We start from the raw sequence: 24,526 nt of genomic DNA on the forward strand, positions 1-24,526 counted from the left end.
CTACTTAATTTCAAACATAACTTGGTATCTTCTAATTACTCTTTTATAACATCCTAAATAAGAGAAGTCCAGCGTCTAATCCCCCATTTGTAAAATTAAGTAGAAGTTATCTAAACGTGCCAAACCAGAACACTGGCTTATATATGTAGACCACTGATATATTGGAAGGCAATAAAAAAGCCACCGACTATTACAATCAAACAACATTTTTGGTTCCAAGACAGCACTCAGTTTCAGGTTTAATGTTATAAAGCAAGTCTTACAGTCTGTCAACATTGCACTTCTGTTTGACCAATAAGCCAGAAAACCACTAAAGGTAAAAACAGTGGTTTGTTTTTTTTTTTTAAAAAAAAAAAAAAAAAAAAAAAAAAGACAGTGTAGAACACCCACATTCTGAGCTTTTTACGGCACCATGCAACAGGGAGACACAAAATAGCCATAAAACCCCCTCACGTTACACAGCAGATAATTTTGAGAGTTTTGTATTCCTAAAATATTGCTCATATGATTGATAGAAATTTATAAGAAAACTGATTGGGTAACAAATACTGCGCTGGGCAAAAATGACTGGTAATGAAGAAAATCACCACACGATGGCTCCAGATACAGAGGCTTTTAAACAGAGTTGCATTTAATTTTCATACAAAAGTATCACTACAAAACAGGTCAGCCACCTCTGCAGCAGCACGAGTGAAGAAATACAGCAAACAGAGCTCGCTCACTTCTCATCCAGGCAATACAGAGGTTACTTGCTTTTCACTACTTTCTCTGGGTCACCTGCCACGTAAGAACACGGCTCACTGCCCTCTCGCGTGTGGTTTGGAGAAACCTCTTTAGAGGGTGCCCAAGAGGATATTCAAGAGTACCGAATGGGATACAGAAAGGAAAGCGACAGAAACCCACTTCCTAGAGTCACAGCAAGGAGCAGAATGAAGCGGCTCTCTCCCATTTACTCCTTCAAACCCTTCATCAGGGTAGAAAGGCTGCAAGCAAATTGAAAACACCTTAAACAATCCAAAGGATTAGTTTTTAAAAGGCCTTAATGACCTATCACGCGTAAATACACTGTTACCATGCGCTCAGCTTCAAGTATATCCTGTAAGATTGTAAAACAGACTAATCAGTGATAAGTAGGAAGTTGTCTATTGAGATTTCAGCTTTTAAAGCTCTGCGTTGCAAACAAAAAGAAACCCTTTCTCCCGGGTTGTTTGTTCATAAGTCATTCACTAGGAGGTTTCTTGTACCTTCTTTCAGGACTTCTGATCCCAAACAGAAAGACAGTTTTGAGACATGCAGTTCTTATTCTCCACAGATGGCCTCTGTTCCTCCCACCTCTGTTCCCACACCTGCAAAGGAGAGCCATCACACAGGTGTCCAGAGTAAGAGCTCTCATGGCAGAAATGAAAGGCACCTTTCCTGCCCGCTGTTCATAGCACCGGAACATCTCACAAACATCTTGTGGTTGTGCTCTGGTAAATCCATCATACCATGATAAAGCACTATCTCCCTAAACTCCTGCACGATGAAGCGTGCGCTGTTAACTATCGGGGCAGACTTGCATTTCTGCAGCACAGCCAACACATTTCATTGTGTTGGTCCTCCTTTCCCTTCAGAAGAACTTCCAGGAAAATTAACGGATACAGTGGAGGATGTATCCTGCCATGAGGTTTTGTTACACAGCATTAGACTGTAGGAATAAGCTAGATGTTTTGTTAGAACAACTCACCAAGGGAGACTTGAGAAACCGGCAGGTAGAAGACTAGATGCTGAATCTGCCAAAAAAAAAAAAAAAATCCAGTTCCGCTCATCTTAACTAAAGCCCATGAACTACCTGTGACCAGCAGAAACGAGGGGCAGATGAAGAACAGACTGCCCTCTGCATTGCTAGAAGTTACAAGTAAAGATATGCAGCATGGGGATACCGGTGACAACTCCTGACAGGTTACTCCACATGCACGGTAAGAATAGAACAGAGCAAGAGTCATACCGACAAATTTTGCTCCTTGGCGTTAAGCTTATTCAGCCAGAAGAGGCATGCAGAGCGGTTTTACTGGCATACCAATATCTTTACGCCAGTGCTGGAGTACAGCAGAGTACTGGAGACAGTAATATTAATGAAGAAATAGGTAGAGACTATGGCTAAGGGCAGCACTGCAGCTAGTTTGTATTGTAGGAAGCAATTTATAGTGGAGCAGCGTGAGGCAAGGGAACGTTCTTTGCCTGAACTATAAGCTGCATAATAACGCTAGCTTGTTGAACAACAGCCTATAAAATATTCAGTGGGTATCTATCTCTTTCACTGACCCGATAAAACGTATTGCTCAGGGCCAAGAGGTTCACTCTGACACCTCAAAATTTTCCACTAGGAACCTGATGCAAATTAATACCAAACAGCAAGTGCTGTCATTACAGCATACAGAAAAACATTAGGAATACTTATAAAACAGCAACTCTTTCCTGAAAAAAAAACAAACAAACAAACAAAAAGAAATTTTTGTTTATTCTAGACTTTCAGCAAAACCAGCAATTACACCACCAGTGAAAAAGGTTCTCTTTACTATAGGGCAAACTAGCAATTAACAACTTATCCCACAAACCTCCTCCTCTGCCATGCCAACACTAAAGGACCTCAGCGAGGCTTTGTTTCAGGTAGTCCACAAGCAACAAAGCCAAATTCAAGTTCACCATGAGGCCTCAGCAGAGAGCTCACTAGCATTAAGAATTACCTGGGTGCTGGCTCTGTTTAGGAGGATTCTGTTATCCAAAGCCTCAAGCTGGGTTTTGCACCCAGCAAGACTGCACAGTTTGGACCAAGAGTCACACCATATTAGCGCCAATAAAATCCACTATTTTCTGGGAACGGTAAAGCTGTCTAACGTGGTACACATACAGAGGCTCTTTTCAGTAAAAGAGGAAGGCTTAAGTTCGTTTCTACTCATGGCTACTAGTCACATCTTCAGGAAACAGCACACACACGCAAAGGCACAGGTCTCTACACAAAGTACCTCTGAATCAACCAAGAATTCAGTTGAATAGGACAGGCGAAAGAAAGATTTAAGTTCCACAAAAGCCTGAAGTCCATCTAAGGTGCTGACTTCAATCTCTTTGAAGAGGACAAAAATGACAAGGGCACAAAGACAACTGTGCTTTAACTGAACTTTTTAATAGGGATGGATACAATTAATATACTGTAAGCCAGTTAACAATTTTCACTGAAATCTTATTACCTTAGTGAATAAATTAACAGACAGCTGAACAAAAAAAGCAAGAATTGAGTAAATATATTATAAATCCTTTGAGGAACGCTTCCACTGCTACAGTTACTGATTTCACTGATACACACCTAAAAACGTATGATGACAACTCTTATTTCTCCAAACACCTCCACTGCAGCACCTGCAATATTTCAATGATTAACTCCTTTAATGACTTATAGCCCATTATCAGCCGAGCAGCTCTTTGGTAAGGGTGTGGCAACAGATTCTTTGCTTTCTGTCAATGCTCGCGGCTGATGGACAAAAACACTGAACTTGACACCTTGGTTAGCTGCTGCCCTCACAAAACCACTATTTGCAGTCATGGTGATGGCTTTTAAAGTGTCTCCTGTCCCAAAAATGGTAAGAGAACGGCTATTGATTTTGGAACTCGCCACTAGTCCTAAAGCACGGTCAGATGGCTGATCTGGCACCACGTTAATTCTTTTAACAAGCAACGCAGCTCGCTCTTTCTCCCCAGGCCCCCCCAGTGTTTCCAAGATGGACCGAAAATCTCTGATAGCAGATTCACAGGCAAAGAGCTCTTTCCCCTCCATGAACTCCTCCAGCTGAGGCAGGACTCTCTCCCTCCTTTCTTGAGCCGCTTGCTCTGTTAGCACTTTTTCTTTGAAGATGAAGTAGCAGCCACCATAGCTCAAAGCAGAGACGTAAGTTATTAAGGTAGTGATGTCCAAGTTAACTCTATTGCACACGTTTACTTTGATCTGTGTGGGAAAAGCAATGCTGGCCACTAAATTCTCCCGGTCTACGCTGGTCACCTGCAGGAGTTCAGGGCCTTCTTCATCTGATTCACTGGCACTAAGGTGTTGGTTTTCCGTAGATGGCTCCGCCAGTAAGTTCACAGCCACAATGTCTCCTCGCACAGATATTCCCATCTCCTTGAGTTTCTCTGCCATAGGACTGGACACGCTGTTGTAGAATGCAAAGATTATGTGGGGATTGCTATACTCCACTGGCTGCTGACGGCTTGCTTGCAGGAAGTCCTCCGCCTGCTCGATAACACTCTTGTCACCATATTGGCCTCTCCCCAGCCAGATGTTATGCAGCGCCTCAGCCTTCCGACCGATGGCCTTCACCCACGTGTGACCTCCGTTTGCGACAACATCTACCACCAGCGTCTGCTTGTCTCCAAACCTGTCCTCGTAGGCAAAGACATGGAGGACACTGACAACGTCCTCCAGGTTCTCTGCTGACTGAATAATGGCTTGGAGATGGGTAAGGTTTGTACTCTGCAGATGGGATTCTTTAATGGCCACCTTCCCTGCCTCCACCTTGTGTAAGAAGTTTAGCTCAGCCTTCAGTTTGCCACATAGTTTTGCCCCACCTTCTATTCTCCTTTTCTGGGACTTGGAAAGGGCTTCTGCTCTCTTGATCAATTCTTTGGCAACGGCAATTCTTTCGCAAAGCAGCGACTGCACAGACATGTTGGAAACATTATTCCTATCAAGTGAAAGCAAAAGAGAAGATTGTTATTGCATGGACAAGAATAAAAACAGTCAAAAGAGGTCTTTGCAACAGTATACACTGGTGTTTTGCAGTAGATTGTGCAACAGCTACCGGTATTGTAAAACACAAGCAACAGGAACCTCAGCACAAGTCCCACCAAAGAGTTCAATTCTTTTCCTTTGCCTCTGGGGATCCAACGTACCTCCTCAGAAGATCTCAGTTCTCAGCAAGAGAGAACAGCAGCATTCAAGTCTCCACGCACATCTTGCAAGTTAGTGGGTTTTCCCTCCAGGTGCGAGCCCTTCACTGAGCTAGTCACTCAGAGAGACTCACAGCTCATTTACTGAAGTTGCCATCCAGAGTAAAATTAGAAATCCTGTTAACGCTATAAGTAAATCTTGCCTCCACCACAGATACCATTAAAATATAAAAGCTACCCACCATGCTTACAGACATACATAAAAACTGTGAAGTCTGGATCCTAGCAAGTATTTTAACACAGCATAGAGGAAGCCCATTGTATTTTACAATTATGGGTAGCACAGCTCTGTCCTCTCCAGCTTCCAACTTACACTGCACAACTCTGTGAATGAGCCCCTAACAACCCCCTGGCAAAGTTTCAACGTTACACAGCATCATGACAGATTACAATTCATAATTCTAGACCCAGGAGGATATGGAAATCTCTATGTTTTCTAGTTCTACTAGAGATTTACTGTGTTGCATCCGGTAAGTCTATTCCTTTGCATCCATATTACTTTTGTATGTCTCCCTGAGGAAAGTATGATAGGAATTACATAATTGAATGTGGGCTGGCTTTGAAAAATGTAGGATTCAATACCACAGCAAACAATACCATTTTTTAATGGCATGCAGTAAATAGCTACTATGAATAGTGAAATTAATACATGTTGACTCCCAACTACAAGCATAAACACATGCTCCTGTAACTCTTACCGAAGCTGCACATTGAAGCAAACTGGTATTAACAGGCAAGACAAACACAGCTTCAGCTGAAAATGAGCAACAAGATACTGCCTGGGTCCTACCACAGGCTCTGCCAGGGCAACTGCAGAGCCCGGCTTCAAGAGGTTGAAATCACCCTTGCATTATGCACAAGCTCAAATACTATCGGCGTTAACTGCTATTGGCCCAGTCAATATCCAACATCACCAAAAACTTCCCTTTCTTCTCAACCAAAAAGCCTAATGTCTTCCAACACGACCCGCTGACTCTCTTCAGGGCCAGAGGAGGCCAGTGAAATCAGCCCTTCTCCCTGAAAGCCCTCACCATTGCCTCCAGGTCATTCTTACATGTAAAGCAATGAGTAAAACCCTACAGTTACTACTTTGGCACCTCTCGCCACAGCAGCTTCGACTTCTACAGACACATAAAAAGGCTCCAAGATGAAGCTTCCCTTCAACTCTTCCACTTGCAGCAAGCCCACAAACCCAACTACTTTTTCAGCACAACAGTGGCGAGTAACAGGGAACACCCCTCCCATCAACCACAAGGCCGCAGGAGAAAAACTACTCCTTAAAATGAGGTGGTGGTGGGGGGGGGAAAAACTAAAACCCCAAAACCCTTCAGGAATGCTTGGTGTTACGAGCTCTGAGGCACCGCCTCAGCCCGCCGCACACACGCGGGAGCCGGGGCCGGCGGCCGGCCACCCCCCCTCCATACTTACTGTGCCCGCCCGCCCTTTGTGGGCGCCCCTCAGCCCGCCCCCTCGCCCACCTTCCCTCCTTCAGCAGCCGCGCACAGCCCCGCCGCTTTACCCCGCTCCCTTCCCCTCGGGGCCCGCATCTCCCCTCGGCGGGCAGCGGCGCCTCCCCGCCCCAGCCCTGTCCGCCCGCCCGCCACCCCCACGTCCGCGGCGCTCCGGCATCACGTGGAACAAACGCCGGGGAGGCCGCGGCGCCATCTTGGGTGAGGGCAGGGCGCCCACGGCGATCGCCCCCGGCCCCTCTCGACGGCGGTGCCGACGATCGCGGACCCCGAGGAGCCCCGGCGGCCGGCCCCGGCCGCGCCTCCTTGCCGCGCCCTCAGCCGACACGCCTTCCCGGGCCGGCAAGGCGGCGAGACACGGAGCCCTGCTCCCCTCTCTATCGCTATCGGAGTGCAGCAAGCCCGGGCCTGCCTCAGCGCCCCCGATTTCGCATCTCTGGGCTCCGCTCGCTCCCCCCTGCCGCCTTCCTCCGGCGCCCCAGGCCATACTCACACGCCGGCGGCAGCAGCCTTCGCCCCGGGTAGCGGCAGGAGGCGGCCGGGGCCGGCGTGGCGCGGCTCGGCCCAGCACCTCCCCCGGGGCCGCCGGGCGGGGACAGGCGCCCCACCCGCCCCGGCCTTGGCTCTACTCCCCGGCCTGCCCGCCGTCGGAGTCGGGGCGGTCCTCAGATAAATACATATTTTATCCCCAAAAGCCTTTATTTAAGGAGCAAAGACATTACATTAGGTCAGAAAGGCCAGAGACAAGACAGCCTGGGGCTTGAACTTCAGCAGGGAAGAAGTAACCACGGCTCAAGGGGCATTGGGTCCATCAAAGTGAGGTAACAAAAACGGGCCTCATTAATTGTTATTTGGTGCTAAATGTGAGCAAGCGTCCTCCTTGCTCGCCCAGAGCTGCTGCCCCCTTCCAAGCAGAAGACATCTCTGTGACCTCCAGCCTCTCTCCATGCTGCAGCAATACTTAACAGCACAGGTGAGATTTGCCTTCTCTCCACCTACTACTGATGGCTAGTTCTTGCAGAGAGTAATTACCTTTACTAGTCGAAATGATTTCACAAAATTCTGCAGAGCAACAGTAAACCAAATCAAGTTGTAAGGGGTTTACGGCACATGTGTCTTTATCAAATTCAAACCTGCTTAAAGTCATAACGTCAGGAAATGGTGATACCATTCTCAGATCCTTATCCTACTAGTTGAATAAAGCCCAAGGAAATGCTGTGTTCTCATAGGTGTCACACTATCCTGAGTTCCTTGGACCGGATCATCTTCCAGGTCATGCAAATCAAGAGCATTACCTACTTTAAGTGACCAGTGTCTCTTTTTTCTTCTTTCAGATGACTGCAGTAGGAACAAGCTAAATGAAGCAAAGTCATACTTCATGGTCAGGTTAAGTAATCAAGCTTGTAGTTTGTCATTTCTCATAAATGAACAGTGTTTGTCCACTTTATTCGCCCTTGACCCCTCTTTATACAGTTATTTTACAAAATATAAACAAAGCTAATACCATATAACTAAAAAAATTAATTCCACTTTTTGAAAATGCCCGCAACTATTTGCTACTCCACTAGTATCCCTCACTCCTGAAGGGATTTTGAGAAATCCATCTCCAAATTAAAATTACTATTTCTTAAATTCCAGGGATTTAGAATGGAAAAAGATGTAAATTAGTTCCCTGCAGTTTAAAGGTTCCCTTTAAATAGTAGATAAAATTTAATTACTATTCTAGACGTGCAATCATCCAAGTATGGCAATGATTTTCCTCAGTGTAGAGTTAAAGCCCACATGCCAAATCATACTCCTTTCCCCATTAGAACAGCGTAATATCAAGGTCTATCCACCTACCACTAAGAAAATTATCTAATACTCTTAAGTAAAGCCTGAATTCAAAATATTATGCATATTCTTTCCAAATTACGCCAAGTCCCATGAACTCTGATTCTCTGTAGGGTTTTAGTATTACCAGGGAGCTTTGGGACTCAGTTCTTAACAGTGCAAAAACAGTCTCTTGACTACCAGCTTGGTGTCTCATCAAAATGAATACCATTGACAACAGACCATATAGACCTACCCTTCTTATTTCACACAAACAAGGAACAATTAAATGTTGACACAGAAATGATGACTGGGGCTCTGAGATCATACCTCAGAGAGGCAGTCTGAGGAAAGCATGTTCAAGGGAAAGTACGGAAAGTTACAACTGATCATCATTTTGAAGCTTCTTGTCGTAAAAGGAGACTATGTACTAATTATAGTGCTACAATAGCCTAGTAATAGTGTTCTTATCTTTTTTTTTTTTCAAGGTACACTTCTATTTATTCTCTAAAGAAAAACCCTACTACCATTTAATAACAATCAAATCACACATTATTTTACCTGTTCAGTTTATATTCCTTAAAAGCACTGACTGAGGCAACCTGGTACAAGAGGACATTCAGAACACCTGCCAAGTGTACTAACTTCATGCTGCCACCCATTTACAATGGTGGGCCATAATGTAAAGGAAGTAAAACCAGCAACACTTCTGAAGGATACACTTCAGTAAAACAACCCCATGTGGTAATGGTTGTCTGTCCTTCAGCAGGGTGGGGGGAAGTAGGCAAAAAGCCCCCTCAACATTTATACCAATTATCAGGTATCTGAAAAGTAGCACTTCCCTCACTCTGAGCACAATAGTTTCCATAGAACACAAAGAACAGTTACTACACTTAAATCATTAGGCCATAGGAAAAGACAGAAGATACCATTTTTTCACTTCCCTTTACCACCTGTAAAAAAATGACTAAAATTCTACAGAGATTCAAGTTGTTCAATTATTAAAAAAAAAAGAAATAAACCCAAACAAACAAAAAAACCTCCACACTCCCCAAACCTTAAAACTTTTTTCCTTTGCCTCACAGTAACGATCTGAGGAGTGAGATAGCATGATTTATTTGAAATTGCTTTTGTTTCAACTACCTTCTTTGCTAATCAACTGTTTCTAGTAGAGGAGGCAACTAAGCTAGTACAGTTCATGCTAACCATTTTCTGATGTACGTAGGTGCATTTCTTCATATACAAAATTACTCTAAATATTTATATAGTATTAAAAACTGACTGAATGCATATGAACATTCAAATAGCATTCTGTTTTTCCGAGTGATTGTGAAAGCTTGAATTAAAGATCTAGCAACATAAAGTCTCCAGTTTCAGTTCCTAGTTGTTAATTTTCTCCAGAAGAAGAATCAGAGCATGGACTGGTTTTTGGAATAAAGTACTCAAAAAGTGATCTGGACTAAGTCTGAATGAACCATTTGGACACAGCTTTTATTTCTGACATCAGGAAATAAAATTTCATTTATGGCATGCTTCAGAAATTCTTATTTTCCTAGTGATAACATGAAACATCAGAAGACAGACATTGGAAAGAACAGATCAATTAGCTTATACACTACTTTCTGCAGACTAACTCATATTTTATATTTTCTTCATTAGTTATGGCTGGCCAACAAGTAACCTGTCACGCTGCTCCCATAAGTCCAAACAAAGTGATCCAGCTATCGCTCCCAGTTCATTATCAACATTTTAACAATCAGACTGCTTTAAAAAAAAAACCATAAAGTCTGCAAACAGTAACTTAAATGGCTGCAGACCAGATTATTTCTGCTGAAAATAGTACATATATTAATCCTATTTCTTTTGCAGTAAATTTTGTGTTTCTATAAAACCTGAACGACTCTACACATATAACAAATACATCAATACAAACACCCACACACAATAATATTCAAGCATCTAGTTCTGCACCTGTAGAAGTTGCAATGCATAAATTAAGTGCTCTTTTCAGTACTGCACCTTTAGAAATATCTTGCAAGTTGGAAAATACTTTAGCACAATTCAAGGGATAAAGGAATTACATTAAATATTCTCGTTTTGCTTTGTAACTCCTGTTCATTTTTATGGATGGTGGTAAGTGCATTTAGTTTTCAGTAAGTTATTGCTTCCATTATTTCTAACAATATTTCGGTGTTGAAAAAATGCAATTTCTAGGGCCATGAAAATAACCCAAGTAATAGAAAACAAGTTCTTGAGACAAAGACCAAGAAGGTCCAGAGCAAAGATGCTCAGGTAGATCACAGTTCACACCTGAAATGGAAGACTGTTCTGCCTCTTTGTGAAAGTACATGATGTTTTACACCAGATAAAACCCTTTTTGGAAGTTACTTAACATTTAAATGATATTCCAAAGTGAAAAAATTATCCTGTTGACTCAAAATCCAAGTTCTTTAAAAGAAGGTCTAGCATGAGTTCATCATAGCTGAATGTGGAAAATTCTGTTTCCTCAACAATAAAGATACTGAAATCTCAGCTTTACGCAGATAAACAAGCTATGATTAAAAAGACACACAGACACCTTCCCCCAAAACAGTAGCCTTCAAATTTTATTCTTTAGCCTTTTTCAGGCTGTCATTATAACTTTACATTTTGTACAGTATTTTTGTGTACAAAGATTCCATGTATCAAGGGAAAGAATTACCAGTAATAAGATTCCATGTATATTAGGACTGTTGCATTTGCACACATGATATTTAAAAAATCTCTCAGACAAACCATGTAGAAATAAGTATGCAAAAATTGCAAACAAAAACATTTAAGTAGCCAAAATTAAAAAGACCTTTGTGTGAATCACACAGTCTTGCTCAGTTTCTACTAGGCTATTGCAGCCAAGTAGTCCTTAACCTCAGTTGGAGTGAGCCTCCTAAAACCAGCTTCATTACAGATGCCAACTTCAATGTTGTCTTCTGTCATTTGCCCTTCAAAGCTCTCCTATTAAAGAAAATACAGTTCAGTGAATTGTGTCAATGATGTGATAACACTAACAAACTTATTTCTTAAATATCTTGCTAACCTTTAGTGTTAAGATAGCTGTATGAATGGCATCTTCAAGCTCCAAGTCCTCATTGTATCTGTAGACAAAAGTTCACAAATTTCAGCATGAGAAAAGATCTTTCCAAATCCTAATAATCCTAGGGTCTCTAAAAACTCAAACACTACTAAAATCTTCCTATTTCTGCTGCAGATATTATTTGTAAGCACTGTGATATTAATAGTCAAAGCTATTATTTACAAAAGAAAATATTTCACTACTTTTCCTACTGACGCCATACAGAACAATATTTCTGCAAATGTTGAATATCATGTTTATTGCACTGAAATAATTCTCCATAAACACAAAAGTGTGACTTGAAATAAAGCAAGCTTCCTGTGCATGTGTACGTAAGTAAACTGGAAGCATCCTATCTTAAGTATTTTCAAACTTTGTTCTCATAATCTGAAAATGTGTATTTTTTTTATCTGGCTGTTTTACATGGAACCTGAACAAAACGGAGAGTATCCTTTCAGACAAGTATCAAACACATTACCTTTTCTCAAGGAATGTTTTCCCATTGACATAATTTTTTCCCATTGCTGTTGCTTTCCACGCAAAGTAAGCTCCCTGTAAAAGCAATTGTTTTGTGTAACTTAGTCAAACATTACGTATTCAATTACTTGGTAAAAAGCATAGAAGCTGAATGTTCTGAGAATATAGAAGACTATTCTGGCTCACATTCAGATTAATTTGATATGGAAACATGCTGTGAAAACGTACAAAACATTTGTATAGGTCTCCACCTATTTTCATCCTCTCACTACTTTGAAAGACGGATTTAGTAAGTTGTTAGCATAGTTTTGATTTGGGATTCCTTAAACAGAAATAGTATGTTTGCCCTTGAGGATGAATACAGACAGATCTTTCCTGAGGGTCGCTCCATATATTCTTATTTTTTAAGATTAAGTAATGTAAATAACTTGTTGCAAATCAGCCATCTGATGTATCTTAGCTACTAATAAGATATTTAGCCATCACTTCTATTCTTTCCTGTGGCACGAAGACCATCAGCAGTTCTATGCCTCAATCAAGCCACCTTATGCAAGGCATCTGCATTGTGCTTTTTACATTTGAGCATCAGGTAGTAATTAAATATCTGAAGCTCATCAATGATCACTACAGTGACCATGGTTTTTGTTTGATGTAAAGTGTAACAACTCACACATGCATCAAAGGGTAGTTTTTCAAAAGTGCAGTGCAAACACAGCAAATAAACTCAATTAAATTAACCACTGTCATTAAAGCATATGCATTACATTTCACAATGCAACAGATTTTGGCCTAACTTCCATCCAGTTTAGGGAACAACTATTTGGGCAGCATAAGCAGTCAACTTTTTTTTTCCTGGTACCTGCTGCAGAATGCCGCTCTTGCTGGCACTACCAACTAGGTGAGAAGGCATGAAAAGGGATGGTGATCTCCCTCAAAGACAGCTGCCATCCCTCCAGCAGTACAGGGACATGCAGGCACAGAATGATCCAGGCTGACTCCAACCACCTGCCGAAATTGGCTCACTCTGGCTTCCAAAGTTATATTAAGGGATCTTTGTTCTAGCTCTGCATTCTTCTTCTCATCACAGAAAGCATTTCATGAGCACATATAAAGTTTTAGATGTTTCATAAAAGCAGTAGAATTTACAAATGTACGATACTTACAGATGGATCCGACTGAAATAGATACGGCCGCCCTTCATTCCAGCCACATATTAGCAGTGATACACCAAATGGACGAACACCACTACAGGGGGAAAAAACCCAACCAAACAGCATATTAAAAAAAAAATAAAAGTCACAGGTAACACGGGAAATTTATTGAATGAAAACCGAAGGTGCCTTAATTATTTTGGCTGTGTTAACCTTCCCTCAAACACCAGCCCAGAGCTGTGATCAGGAATGCCTAGTCAACCAGCAGTACAAAACCAAAAGTATGCTGCCTTGTCTGACATGTTTGCTTGCAAGATATGAGGACCCTATCTCAACCGCTACCAGTTAGTGCTCCTCCCGCTAGCCCTCTTTCTGTGGGTATTCTCCATTGAAAAACTAACTGCCTTTTTGAGGCAAAAATTAATTAATTAAATAATAATAATAAAAGAAAAAAAAAAAATCAATCACCAGGTAGTTGTTACTTCTTATATTTAAATAACATAATCTTTCTAAGCAACTTGAAAATTCTGAAAACCACATACCCAGATTGCGTGTATTCCTGCATCACAGACGCAATTCTCTGTACTAGCTGAGCTGTTGGAATGGGCTCATGATAAACCAAGTAATATTGCTGGGCCAGCTTCCGAGCTCTGTGCACAAGTACTCTAAAAACAAAGACAAAATTAGTAAGTCAAAGATATTCTAACTAGTTGTTACAACTAGAACTGAAAACTCATAATAAATACTATGCTAAGGAATTATACATCTGGCATAACATCAATGTAAGAAAACACAGAATGTGCCGGGTTATCTCTATCAACCGAGTAATCTCTGAAATACTTAAACTGAAACCAAGGCTGAATTACACTGCTGTTTGTTCCCTACTCATTCTTTAGATAGCTTATTTCACAAGGTATTGAATATATTAAGAAAAACTTAGTGAAAAAGTTAATTTCATATACGGTGTAATACAATATGCCATACACTTAGAAAGTAAAAGCAAATTACTGTTTCTTACATTTCTTGTACGAAAATGCTTCTGAATAGTGACCAAACATTTTTTTTTTTTAAATACCTGTAATCTGGGCCCATACCGCTGTACACTAAACCTATATGTTTGGTAATTGGTTCTACTTTGTGGACACTCCTTTCATCATAAAGGATGGATTTCTGCTTCTTTTCAGTTGCCAACACCACTCCATTTGCAGCTGGAAAGGAACAAGATTTATTTTTTTTTTATATTAAACTAAAATTATGGAAAGCAGTTAAAACACAGAAAAAGTTTATCAGATTGTAAAGAATTTTGCTCCTCCCTTTTAAAAAAACCTTCATGTTTACAATGACGTTAAACAGAGATACTTTGATGAATCCACCCAACACTTTGTTTCTTGTTTTAAATAGTCACAAAACTTACATAATCCCACTCTAAAGACTGTGAAGCACATACTAATAATTAAGCAGTTGAAGTAACTTTTTGTGTAATTTCTACAGCTGGAGTTACTTACTTAGGAGACAGGAACATGCAAAAAAAAAAAAAAGATACCTACTTCTAACAGCTGAGTGTCTCAAAAATGCCCCAAGCAGTTTTCTTCTAGCATGGAGCTCTCTGCTCCCTTCCTTCTTTATAAAAAAAAAAAAATACTGAGTTGCAGAAAAAAAAAAAGGAAATATTAAATCCACTAAAACATGTCCTGGTTTCAGCTGGGATAGGGTTAATTTTCTTTCTAGTAGCTGCTGTGTTTTGGATTTAGTATGAGAATAATGTTGATAACACATATTGTTTTAGTTGTTGCTAAGTAGCACTTAAATCTTAAGTCAAGGACTTTTTCAGCTTCCCATAGAAGCTGAGAGGGAGCAGAGACAGGCCAAAAGCTGGCCAAAGGAATAGTCCATATAATAGACATCATGCTCGGTATATAAACGGAGGTTGGCTGGCAGCAGGAATCTGCAGTCACTGCTTGGGATGGGCTAGGAAATCTATCATCAGGTAGTGAGCAATTGTATTACATCACTTATTTTGTATGTTCTTTTACCATTATTTTCTCCTCTGCTACTGTTCTATTAAACTGTCTTTATCTCAACCCATGATTTTTTTCCTTTTTCTCCCTCTGGGGGTGGGGGGGCGGGGAAGTGAGTAAACATCTGCGTGGTCCTAGTTGCCGGCTGGGGTTAAACCACAACACATGTGAAAATCTACTGAAAAAACCAAAATATGTAATAGAAGACAAGATGAAGAAAGACCCAGTACATAGTCCAAACTATTTTATTTCTCTCAAATGATACTCAGAATCCTGAATCCTTCACTAAAATAGTTATTTTCTGAACATACCTTTAATCCCAACTGATGGAGCTCCTGCAGCCACTGCAGCCAAAGCATATTCAATCTGAACAAGTTTTCCAGAAGGACTAAAAAGGAAAATGCAAAAGTAAGGCTACCATAATTCTGATATGCTCAAATCTTTCCTACCACAATCTGATGCTAACTTGCCTTTTTAAGCCTCTTTACACCTAGCATCAGCATATTGTAATCATAATTTAAAAAAAAAAAAAAACACAACCAAAACCCAACAAAATAAGCCACAAGCCTCAAGATTCAGAACAGCTTCTAAAAGAACCGGACTGGTTCAGCACAGAACTCACTGCTGCACAGTGCCACTGGGATACGCGCACAGCACCTGCCTACAACCCTGATGAAAGCCAATGTGTCTTGGACAGGGAGCAGTGACTGGGGATGCAGGTTGAAGGAGAACAAGTCCATTCTCCAACATTATACCATTTCAAACAAGTTTTCCACTCAGTGGGAAAAATCTTCAGAGCACCTCATGACTTTCTACTGAAACAGCGTTATACAAGTGGTTTGCAAAAGTTTTCAAGACACTGATGTTCACTGCTGAATGGTACAAGCAAAACACAGCTAACTCTTTTTGACTGAGAAGCAAACATCAGGTCAATGGCACAAGATAGAAACAGCTCCTTTTCCACCCCAGCTACTCCTGCATCTTGTTTTAATGATCGATGTCGTTCTGGTAATGGATGCAGAATCATCAGAACAGAGCAGCAGGTGTCAGGCTGACAAAGCGACTCATCCAGAATGAAAGGTATCGAGGGGTTCATTCTAAATCCCCACGGAAAAGGACAGCACAGAGCCAGGCACTTGTTGGACAAGTGATTTTTGCAAGCGGGATCTCTTCTCTGGACTCTACTTTATACAATGCTGTTTTAATAGATGCACAAGTAAAATAGAAAGTTATGTAACTCAGTGCTTAGAGGAGTTAGAAAAAACAAAGCAAGCAATAATCAATTAGCATAGTTATTTTACAGTGAGTAAACAGTGTATGCATAAAGGTGACGAAGTAATAATTCTAGCTTCTCCACTACTAAATACTAACAAACCAGAACAATAGTTTCCTGTGCCAGCAATTAGAATATACAGAACAGTAGCAAAATATTTTAAAAGTAAGCACAGACTAAAATAAGTAATTCTCAGTACAAGGAACGGTGAATGAGGGAAAGCATAAGTAGGTACTCCTCTTCCACGTGAGTATAAAATCAAATGGTTTCAAGTTTCAGAGCCTGTAGTGCTTCTGTACAGTAGAAAGGTTTGTAACTCCCTTAGGAAAACATTTCCTAATAAAGAATTCAATCCACTGGAGTAAAGCAGGCATGTTTGGCTGCATCCATGCATTAAGATTCTTTTCCTAGTTTTAGATTGCGAACATCTTCATTTGCTTAACTGCAACAAGTGTTTAGTAACGTACTTTGCATCATTCTGCTCCGAGATTAAGGGGGCACTTCACCAAAACCAGCACAAAGATTCTTGCATGTGGCTTTTCTTTTTATATGTATAATTCCGGATAGCTTAATACTTTAATCAACAAAAGAAAAATGGAAAGTAATTTCCTTTTCTCTGAATTAATCTTAAGTGTATGTATTAGAACAATAGTTTTATAGATACATATATATAGCGTATCTGTGCATGCATCATCCCGCATCTAGGCTGTGCACAACACAAAGCGCAAGGAGAGCGCCGCCTGCAAAGTGCAGCAGGAAGGGAAAGAAAGTATTTAAAACTTATCCGAAAGCTTCTTTCACTCCTGCATCTGTAAAGTTTGTTCTGAAGCAAGCTCTCAAGATACCGTAGCTCAGCTATCATCACGCATTTCCAATTAGCTCAGAATTACTACCCAGCCTAAGGCGTGTGCGTGGGGACCCTGTTTGCCAAACAGTTTCACCAAGCACTCGCAATAAGGCACGACCAGTGAGGAGACATACCTTCTACTGGCCCTACAGAGACTCTGACCTACACCAACGACAGAAGATAGAAGCAGCGGCTGCACTCGGGCCCGAGGTCAGCGACAGAGACCACGTAGGACCCGGGACTCTCACCTCAGCCCCCGCCTCAATCCCCGGCTGCGCCTGCAGCCCCTTCAGCTCACAAAAATTCCCAGCAGCTGTCCGTCCCCGTCGCTTTCCCTACTCTCGCCCTTTCTGCCCAGGCCCAGCCACCCCCAGCCCCCAGCGCCGGCAGGCCCGGCTCCTGCGGACCCGCCGGGGAGGCGATGACTCTGCAAAGTCCCCGCTCCGACTTGCCCCGCCGCCGCAAGACCGCCCCGCCTAGGCTGTGCGCCGCCCTCCCCCTCGCCCGCCGAGAGCCCGGGCCAGCGGCCCTCTACCCCCTCGAGTACCTGAAGGTAGTGAGGGAGAAGCTGTAGCCGCGCTCCGCCATTTTGGAACTAACCCCTCCGCTCCCCTCACCAGCTCCCTCTCCCCCGGCGCGGTCGCCCCGCCCGCTTCCGGCACGAGGACACAGCTAGCGCACTGATTGGTGAGGAGGGGGAGAAGAGCGGAGCATGCCGGGAAGGAGCGCCGAGCCGGTGAGGGACGCGATTGGCTAAGAGGCCCTACGTGAGGCATGCTGGGACTTGAAGTCTTCGGCCTCCCCCCTCGCCGCCCTGGTCCCTGGTACCCAAGGGAATGCTGGGACTTGAAGTCCCGGCCTCCCTCCCTGTTACGCCGTGACCTGCTCGGGGCACTCGGTTTCCCAGAAGGCTCAGCGACAGGCGCGCATGCCCAGTGCCCGCCGAGCCTTCCCCTCCGTGGCTTCGGCGGGGTTGTGCGGGAGCATGGCGGCCTTGGTGCTCATCTTCCCTCCGCTGCCGCGGCTTCGCGTCCTCCTTCAGCGGTGCTGGGGGCGGCTGGAGCGCGGCCTTCTGCCGGGTTTCTTTGGGGGCCAGAGCCCGCCTTGGGGTAGGTGCCGGCCCGCTCCCCTCCCACCTGAAGGAGAGGTCGGCAGCGGGTCTGCGGGAACCGTTTATTGCCGTTGAAGGGCGGGGGGAAGGGGCAGGGGCAGGAGGGGGAGAGCGCCGAGCCCTGCCGCTGGTGAGGGAAGCGGGGAGGGGCGCCGCTGGCCGCTCCTACTGTTGTCCCAAAACCTGGGCTCTTCACCCGGTGTGCAGGGCAGTAACGCACAGTGCAGAGTTTATTTCCAAGTTTATTCCATCTAAGGCGCAGAAACGGTGTGCTCGTCCTCAAACAGAAGCACACCTTAGTTTCAAAAATTTCCCTTTTTCAGACACTGATTATTCCATATTCTAACAATTAATACGTATTCATCGTTACTGTCTTTAATAATTGGTCGAGCTTGCTTTGCTTCCTATGTAAATTAGCGCGCAGACTCTTGTTTTCTTCTTCCATTGTTCTCTTTTGAGTAGGTGGTATCATTTGGGTAGGTTGACCACCTACTGGTGGTCGCGATCTCCCCCTCCCAAAATTACCTTTTCCCCGCTTCTCCTCTAATTTTGGCAGTTCCAGGTGGTTTTCTCTGTTTGCTGACTAGGCCTACAGTTCATCACTCTCTTGACAGGAATATCCTGCTTATCAACAAAGCTACATTGTCTAGTAGTTGGTTCCTTAATCTAATCTTAGGTAAATCATGCCTAGTTACTATTTCTCAATTGTGATAAATAGCCAGATCCCTTAAACAGAAATGGCACTTATTTTATTATAGGGACAAAGTCAATAAAGCAAAAGCACAGCGCTGGGTGCATGACTCAAGTCAGAGGCACACCAGCTAACACTTTAACCATGTCTTATATACATTCAATATTGCATACGTATTCACTATTTTAGACAGAGTAATTGTTTATAATGATTGATTATTATTAGTCCTTTTTCTCTTCTATTTGTATGTTTCCTTCTGAATTGTTTCTGAGGATCGATGATCTTCAGTTCTCTTTTCCCATGCATCTGTTTCCTTCTGGTAGGCTCAGCTCCCTTTTCCCATGCGTGTGTTTCCTTCTGAATTGTTTCTGAGGATCGATGATCTTCAGTTCTCTTTTCCCATGCATCTGTTTCCTTCTGGTAGGATCAGCTCCCTTTTCCCATGCATGTGTTTCCTTCTGGTAGGATCGATTATCATCAACTCCCTTCTCCTATGCATCTGTTTCCTTCTGTTAATCACTTGTGGAGTCTTTTGGAGAAGTTCTCTTTTGTTTCTCTCGGATGTTTTTCTTCATGATGTTTTTCTTCATAGTTGCTGTTAGTTGTTATCTTTGAGGTTTCTCATGTTTCCTAATTTACTAAAGGTTAGTTATCCTTATAAGTCAAAGATTTATAGCCTTGTTATTATGGCGAAAGCCAACAATACCTTCACTATTTTTCACATCTATAAATGATGAAATAGGGTTGGGGCCTTATAGATGACTTTTAGCAGCAGCAGCAGGTTCCCTTGGTTGCTTCGAATACATGTTACATTTAATTTTTCTAGTCAATATGAATTTTACCACAACACTGCACCCCCGGTTTGTGGGTGTCAGTAGCATCTATGTTATATTTCTTCGGCTGCATGTGAAAGTGGGGCTTGGGTGTAATGAGTTACCTTTTTTTTTTCCCCTTCAGGACCAGCACTAGCTGTCCAAGGTCCAGCTTTTCTTCCAGAGCCAGTAACGGACACTACAGAAAGTAATGAGGTGCCCAGCCTCTTAGATAGCATCTTGTGGATGGCGGCGCCAAAGAAAAGGCGCACCATTGAAGTGAACCGCTGCAGGCGAAGAAATACCAATAAGCTTATAAAAGTGAAGGTAATCACCAAATTCCCATGGGCTCAACGGCTTTTTTCACTGCAAATTATTTTGTTACTGGCAAGCAAGCAGGCTGGAGTAAGATTTACAGCAGTCATTTTTTATCTCGCTTATTTTAGAGAATCATTATAGTGGTCAATACTGACTGAAAAAGCTTTCTGGAATTTGTTTATAAATAAACTTAAAAGGCATTTTAATCTTCAGAGTACTTTGTAACTTTCATCATGTGTGACAGTAGTCTGTGGTTAAATGAACAGTGACAGTTTAAGTACAAGCCAAGAAATCTTACCTAAACAGCTAGTATAAATAGAAAAGGTCTATACTTTTTGTGCATCTGAGTTGATAGGTCTTTAGTCTTCCGAACATCAGTAGGCATAATGATTCAGGTATTGACTTAATAGGCTATTTTTAGTCGTAAGCATTTGATGTAGCAATACATAACAGAAAAATTGCTTTACATAATCGTACATAAATATTACATACATATTTATGTAATATTTTAAGAATAAATTTTGAAAAGACAATTGAATTTCTCTGGTGTTTCATTTAACTTTTTTATTAGTCTGTGATTGTTCCCTTTTTATTTTGTTGCTATTGTTCAAATTACAAAATTTCCTATTTTCCACTGTCTTTTTTTTAGACGAACATAGATGTTTGTCCTGAGTGTGGAAACTTGAAACAGAAACACGTCCTTTGTGGTTATTGTTATGCAAAGGTAAAAGCAGAAACTCGACTGATACGGTTGGAAATGCATAAAAAGGAAGGAGGACCGTTTAATGCTCCAACTGTAGAGACTGTCGTCCTTTATGATGGAGAAAAGCCCACAGAAAAAGATGAAGGCAAGCGGATCATTGAAAGAGCCAGGAAGCGTCCATCTTGGTTTGTTCAAAATTGATGCTATAGGACTAATGCTAGCAAAACCAGTTGCTATAGCAAGAAAGATTGCGTTTTTCAAGAATGTTTTCTTCTTTTGTTTCACTTAATGTTGATACAGAAAGCCTATGAACTTTTGGGAATCCTGCTTGAGTCGCATGTCATGCCATATGGTGTTGCAATCAGGTGTTGTTTCTGTAGCATGCAGTGGGAAGCGCTTCTCAGTGATACATCATAGCAGTGAGCAATTAAAGAGAAATCAGGATCTACCTTGGGTTTGGACATCTGAATAATTTGTATTCGGTACACTGAGTAATTTGTATGCTACTGTTCTATGCTGGTTTTATAAATAACATTTTTTTTAACAAAGGGAAAACAGTCACAGATGTATAATAAAGAATGTCAAGTTTCCCAGGGAAATCTGCTTTCTGTTTTTGGCTGCTGCTGTTTTGGAGGGGAGAAAAAAAAAGGGGGGGGAAAAAAGAAGTTCAAAACCAATGTTGGTTATGTACAAAGGATATTTACAAGGAAGGATACAGTTTTCTGGTTATTTCCACGGCTCTTAACAGAATCTGCCTGTATCTCTCCACAAAGCTGCTGTTTGAGTTACTTCATGATAGTCCTGGTTTTGAGCAAAACTGTGGTTGGCATGTAGTATTTGCAATTTGTCTTTACCGGACTGAAGGATAAGCGATTCTTGCCATTTTCAGTATACAAAATAATTTTCTGTCTTATAGGGATATGGAAAGCCTTTTTTTCACCCCTCAAAGTGCACTTGATTTCTTGAGTGAAATAACAAGTTGAAATGTAAAGACTGGAAATCTGTCCGTTTGATGAGGGTCAAAGCTGATACATCCTTTGCAGCCATTAAGTAGTCTGGGTGGTCAGGATGTGCTTGGAAAACCACAAAGGACAGCGGTGCCTTCCCGTCTTGAGTCTTCTGCAGAGAGGGGACAGCTCTGCCCTCTGCTGCCCGTTGGTACTCTTCAGTGCTGCGGTTACCGCACCTACCCGTGGATTTTCACTTGGGTTTTAGCCGCACCGTTGCATTTAAGATTAAGACGGTTTTCAATTTTAGGTTGGGATTTCAGTACGCGAACGGTACTGTTTAGTTTATGGCTCAGCCAGTCCAGTAGCTATTTGCTGCTAAAAAGTGCAAGTTTGCCCCTAACCTTGGCTAGGATGTCCCTGTGTTTCCTTGGCACTTGGATGTATCTGTTCCTGCGCTCTCCTGATTCAGGGAGTTATGCTGGCGGTGAACTGTTCCCTGGCTTTCTACAGCTTGGTTTTTAGTGGGTACCTCCCTGTAGCTTGGCTTGTGTCAGGGTCAGAAAAGTGGCACTTGGGCAGTAGGAATATGGAAGTGGAGGATGCAGGACCACGCTTTACAGAATAGCCTTCGTTTGTATGTGGCTGAGCCAGTTATGCCGGTGTAAGGAGTGGGCTCGTGTGTGCTGTAATGCTTCATTTCTGTTCTCCTCGCTCTGGATTCCATGTTTTGAAACGTAACTGATAGGAACCGATGTTAGTGGAGATGTTGCATTTCCTCCATAGTCTAAGGGAATAATGAAAGATGATAAGTGTAAATTGATGCCATTTAGTTGACAGTATCCAAGCAAACAACATAAGTTCTTTTCGACTTGTCCAAACAGGATTTATTCCAGTTGTGTCTGTTTTTCACTTATTCAGAACAGAAGGCAATAAAAGGTGGCAAGCAGGATGCAGAGTGGAAGGCTTACTTTTGCTAGAGCTGCATGGGATGAGACAGACATACTGGAGGTGAGATTAGCCAAGCAGTAAGACAGATATTTTGTCCTGAGGGAAAGGTGTGTATGTATTTTAGGGAGAGGTGGGGTGTTTTTGTTTCTTTGTCAACATATTATAAGACCAATTATACTTTACTCCTTAGTTCCTTTTTATAGATTTATATTTTTGACAAAGGTTCCATAGAGAAAAAAGCTAAATTAGCCTGGGATGTTGAGAGTCATGGGTTAATTTCTCCGAAATGCAGAGTTATTCTTAAAAAAAACCAAACCCCAAAACCCACTATTTTTCTCTAAACATGCGAGAGGACATGTGGTTTCTGCTAATGGAGTAATAATTGTAATTGGCAGTATGTTGCATTAGTTTAATGAATTATAGCATCAGTGAAGCAATGGAGATGCTTTACAAACAGAGTTCTTATGAAACATGAGTGAAGTTAGTCTGTCAATGCTAGACATTCTAAGATACTTGCCAGGTCACAGTTAGGTAATAATTCATTTCACAGCCGTACTGCTTATGTTAGTACTGCATTTGTGCAATCTAGACAAGAGGAGATGCTTGATAATATTTCATAGTGATTTCTGAGTAATGTGGAGAAAAAAAGTAATTGAAATATCCGGTATTCGTGGTCTCTAAAAGAAGAATTGGAAACAACTGACAAATATTGAAGATTCGTAGATGCAGTTGATATAGGACTGGTTAATTTTCCAAAAAAGAAATTATCTTCAGTGAGAGTCAGAACAGTTTAGTTTGAATGACTTTTCTTTCAAAAGAAGAGTAAAGGAAAGCGCACTTTCATAGCTTCATTTTATTAACACTGACAATATGAAGCTCCATTACTTTTCAAAAAAATAAAAATTAAAAAAAAATTTCCAGAATTCCTCTAAAACGTGTGGCGTAGTCTGTTACTTGAAATAAAACCCGATTGTATGTAATTTTCAAAGAAATATAAGTTGTACTCGTGCTAATATATAAACATACTCTTTTTGAAAGAATGTAAACTACAACTAACAAAAGCAAGCTGGTTGTTACAAATGCTGTACTCCATAATCCATTTAAAAACAAAAATTATATGCCTTTGGAAAATTTCACTTTGATCCATTGGGAATCTGTTAATAGTTGAAAAAGATGTTATTTTTTGTCTGAAAATTTCATATGATTAAATACATGTTGTATTTGATTATGTTTTTCTTCTGTAAGGATTTTATGTAAAAATTATTTTATTTTCCATTTTAGAAAGAACTAGGAAGTTGATGTAATGTCCTAAAATACAAGGATGCAAGTTGCTAAATGATTTTGTATATCATTTAGAGATAGAGCTGGCATTGATTGATTATGATATCCATAGAGGTTGATAAACCAAGTTTCTCTTTTATCTGCCATTTAGCAAGGAAATTTTATCGAAAGATTTCTGCACAGTCCTCATCTATTCTGCTGAAGACACTAGACCAGCAAGGGCTGGTAGTTGATATAAAATATACTTCTTTAAAGCACTAGGTGGCAGAGGAGTGTAGCTTTCTGGTAGGTGCAGAACAAAAGCCAAAGGTCATTAATGAGATGGGAAACGGTGTCAGATTCAAGAAATTTGCACCTGTGTAAGTAAAAGATCTGCAAAAAGACTAAATTTGCTAAGTATGAAGAAAAATACAATAGTTGTTATGAGACATAAACTAGTCTATTGTAATTCATTATTCCAAACCAATTTAATTAGATCTATACTGAGAACTAATGCGCTGGCTTTTGTGTATAGTTATGCATTTCTGCTCTTTGTGGGGTGAATTATTGTAAGTTGAAGTTGTACCTATCATTTTT

At 41.5% G+C, this 24,526-nt stretch overlaps 3 protein-coding genes across 4 annotated transcripts; 1 reads left to right on the forward strand and 2 right to left on the reverse strand.

Annotated features, from left to right (window-relative positions):
- Window positions 1-615: 615 nt before the first annotated feature.
- On the reverse strand, window positions 616-7,097 carry C2H7orf25 (chromosome 2 C7orf25 homolog). 2 transcript variants are annotated; one of them, XM_063325610.1, is made up of 2 exons: window positions 4,924-5,059; window positions 616-4,715 (listed from the first exon to the last, which is right to left on the reverse strand). In XM_063325610.1, the coding sequence occupies exon 2, from the start codon at window positions 4,697-4,699 to the stop codon at window positions 3,431-3,433; it is 1,269 nt and encodes a 422-aa protein (XP_063181680.1). In that variant the 5' UTR covers window positions 4,700-4,715; window positions 4,924-5,059; the 3' UTR covers window positions 616-3,430. The 2 variants fall into 2 exon arrangements, with proteins under 2 accessions (XP_063181680.1, XP_063181681.1); XM_063325611.1 differs by lacking the exon at window positions 4,924-5,059 and adding an exon at window positions 6,943-7,097 and having other exon boundaries at window positions 617-4,715.
- Window positions 7,098-9,731: 2,634 nt separating this feature from the next.
- On the reverse strand, window positions 9,732-17,817 carry PSMA2 (proteasome 20S subunit alpha 2). The gene is made up of 8 exons (XM_063325613.1): window positions 17,684-17,817; window positions 15,328-15,404; window positions 14,074-14,206; window positions 13,541-13,663; window positions 13,011-13,092; window positions 11,849-11,922; window positions 11,335-11,392; window positions 9,732-11,252 (listed from the first exon to the last, which is right to left on the reverse strand). The coding sequence occupies exons 1-8, from the start codon at window positions 17,722-17,724 to the stop codon at window positions 11,136-11,138; spliced, it is 705 nt and encodes a 234-aa protein (XP_063181683.1). The 5' UTR covers window positions 17,725-17,817; the 3' UTR covers window positions 9,732-11,135.
- A 262-nt stretch (window positions 17,818-18,079) lies between these two features.
- MRPL32 (mitochondrial ribosomal protein L32) lies at window positions 18,080-23,894 on the forward strand. The gene is made up of 3 exons (XM_063325614.1): window positions 18,080-18,245; window positions 19,896-20,077; window positions 20,718-23,894. The coding sequence occupies exons 1-3, from the start codon at window positions 18,122-18,124 to the stop codon at window positions 20,970-20,972; spliced, it is 561 nt and encodes a 186-aa protein (XP_063181684.1). The 5' UTR covers window positions 18,080-18,121; the 3' UTR covers window positions 20,973-23,894.
- The last annotated feature ends 632 nt before the right edge of the window (window positions 23,895-24,526 follow it).

The sequence above is a fragment of the Chroicocephalus ridibundus genome, chromosome 2, assembly GCF_963924245.1.
Source record: "Chroicocephalus ridibundus chromosome 2, bChrRid1.1, whole genome shotgun sequence".
Classification (NCBI taxonomy): domain Eukaryota; kingdom Metazoa; phylum Chordata; class Aves; order Charadriiformes; family Laridae; genus Chroicocephalus; species Chroicocephalus ridibundus.

What these genes read in the sequence shown, in the direction of transcription:
- PSMA2 (XM_063325613.1), bottom strand. Translation starts at nt 17,724, where the DNA reads ATGGCGGAGCGCGGCTACAGCTTCTCCCTCACTACCTTCAG. An exon ending in TATTTCAGTCGGATCCATCT is followed by an intron (nt 11,923 to 13,010) that starts GTAAGTATCGTA and finishes TTGCTTTTACAG; the next exon opens with GGAGCTTACTTTGCGTGGAA. An exon ending in CAGCTATCTTAACACTAAAG is followed by an intron (nt 11,253 to 11,334) that starts GTTAGCAAGATA and finishes TTTCTTTAATAG; the next exon opens with GAGAGCTTTGAAGGGCAAAT.
- MRPL32 (XM_063325614.1), top strand. Translation starts at nt 18,122, where the DNA reads ATGGCGGCCTTGGTGCTCATCTTCCCTCCGCTGCCGCGGCTTCGCGTC. An exon ending in GGGCCAGAGCCCGCCTTGGG is followed by an intron (nt 18,246 to 19,895) that starts GTAGGTGCCGGC and finishes TTTCCCCTTCAG; the next exon opens with GACCAGCACTAGCTGTCCAA. An exon ending in ATAAGCTTATAAAAGTGAAG is followed by an intron (nt 20,078 to 20,717) that starts GTAATCACCAAA and finishes TCTTTTTTTTAG; the next exon opens with ACGAACATAGATGTTTGTCC.
- C2H7orf25 (XM_063325610.1), bottom strand. Translation starts at nt 4,699, where the DNA reads ATGTCTGTGCAGTCGCTGCTTTGCGAAAGAATTGCCGTTGCCAAAGAA.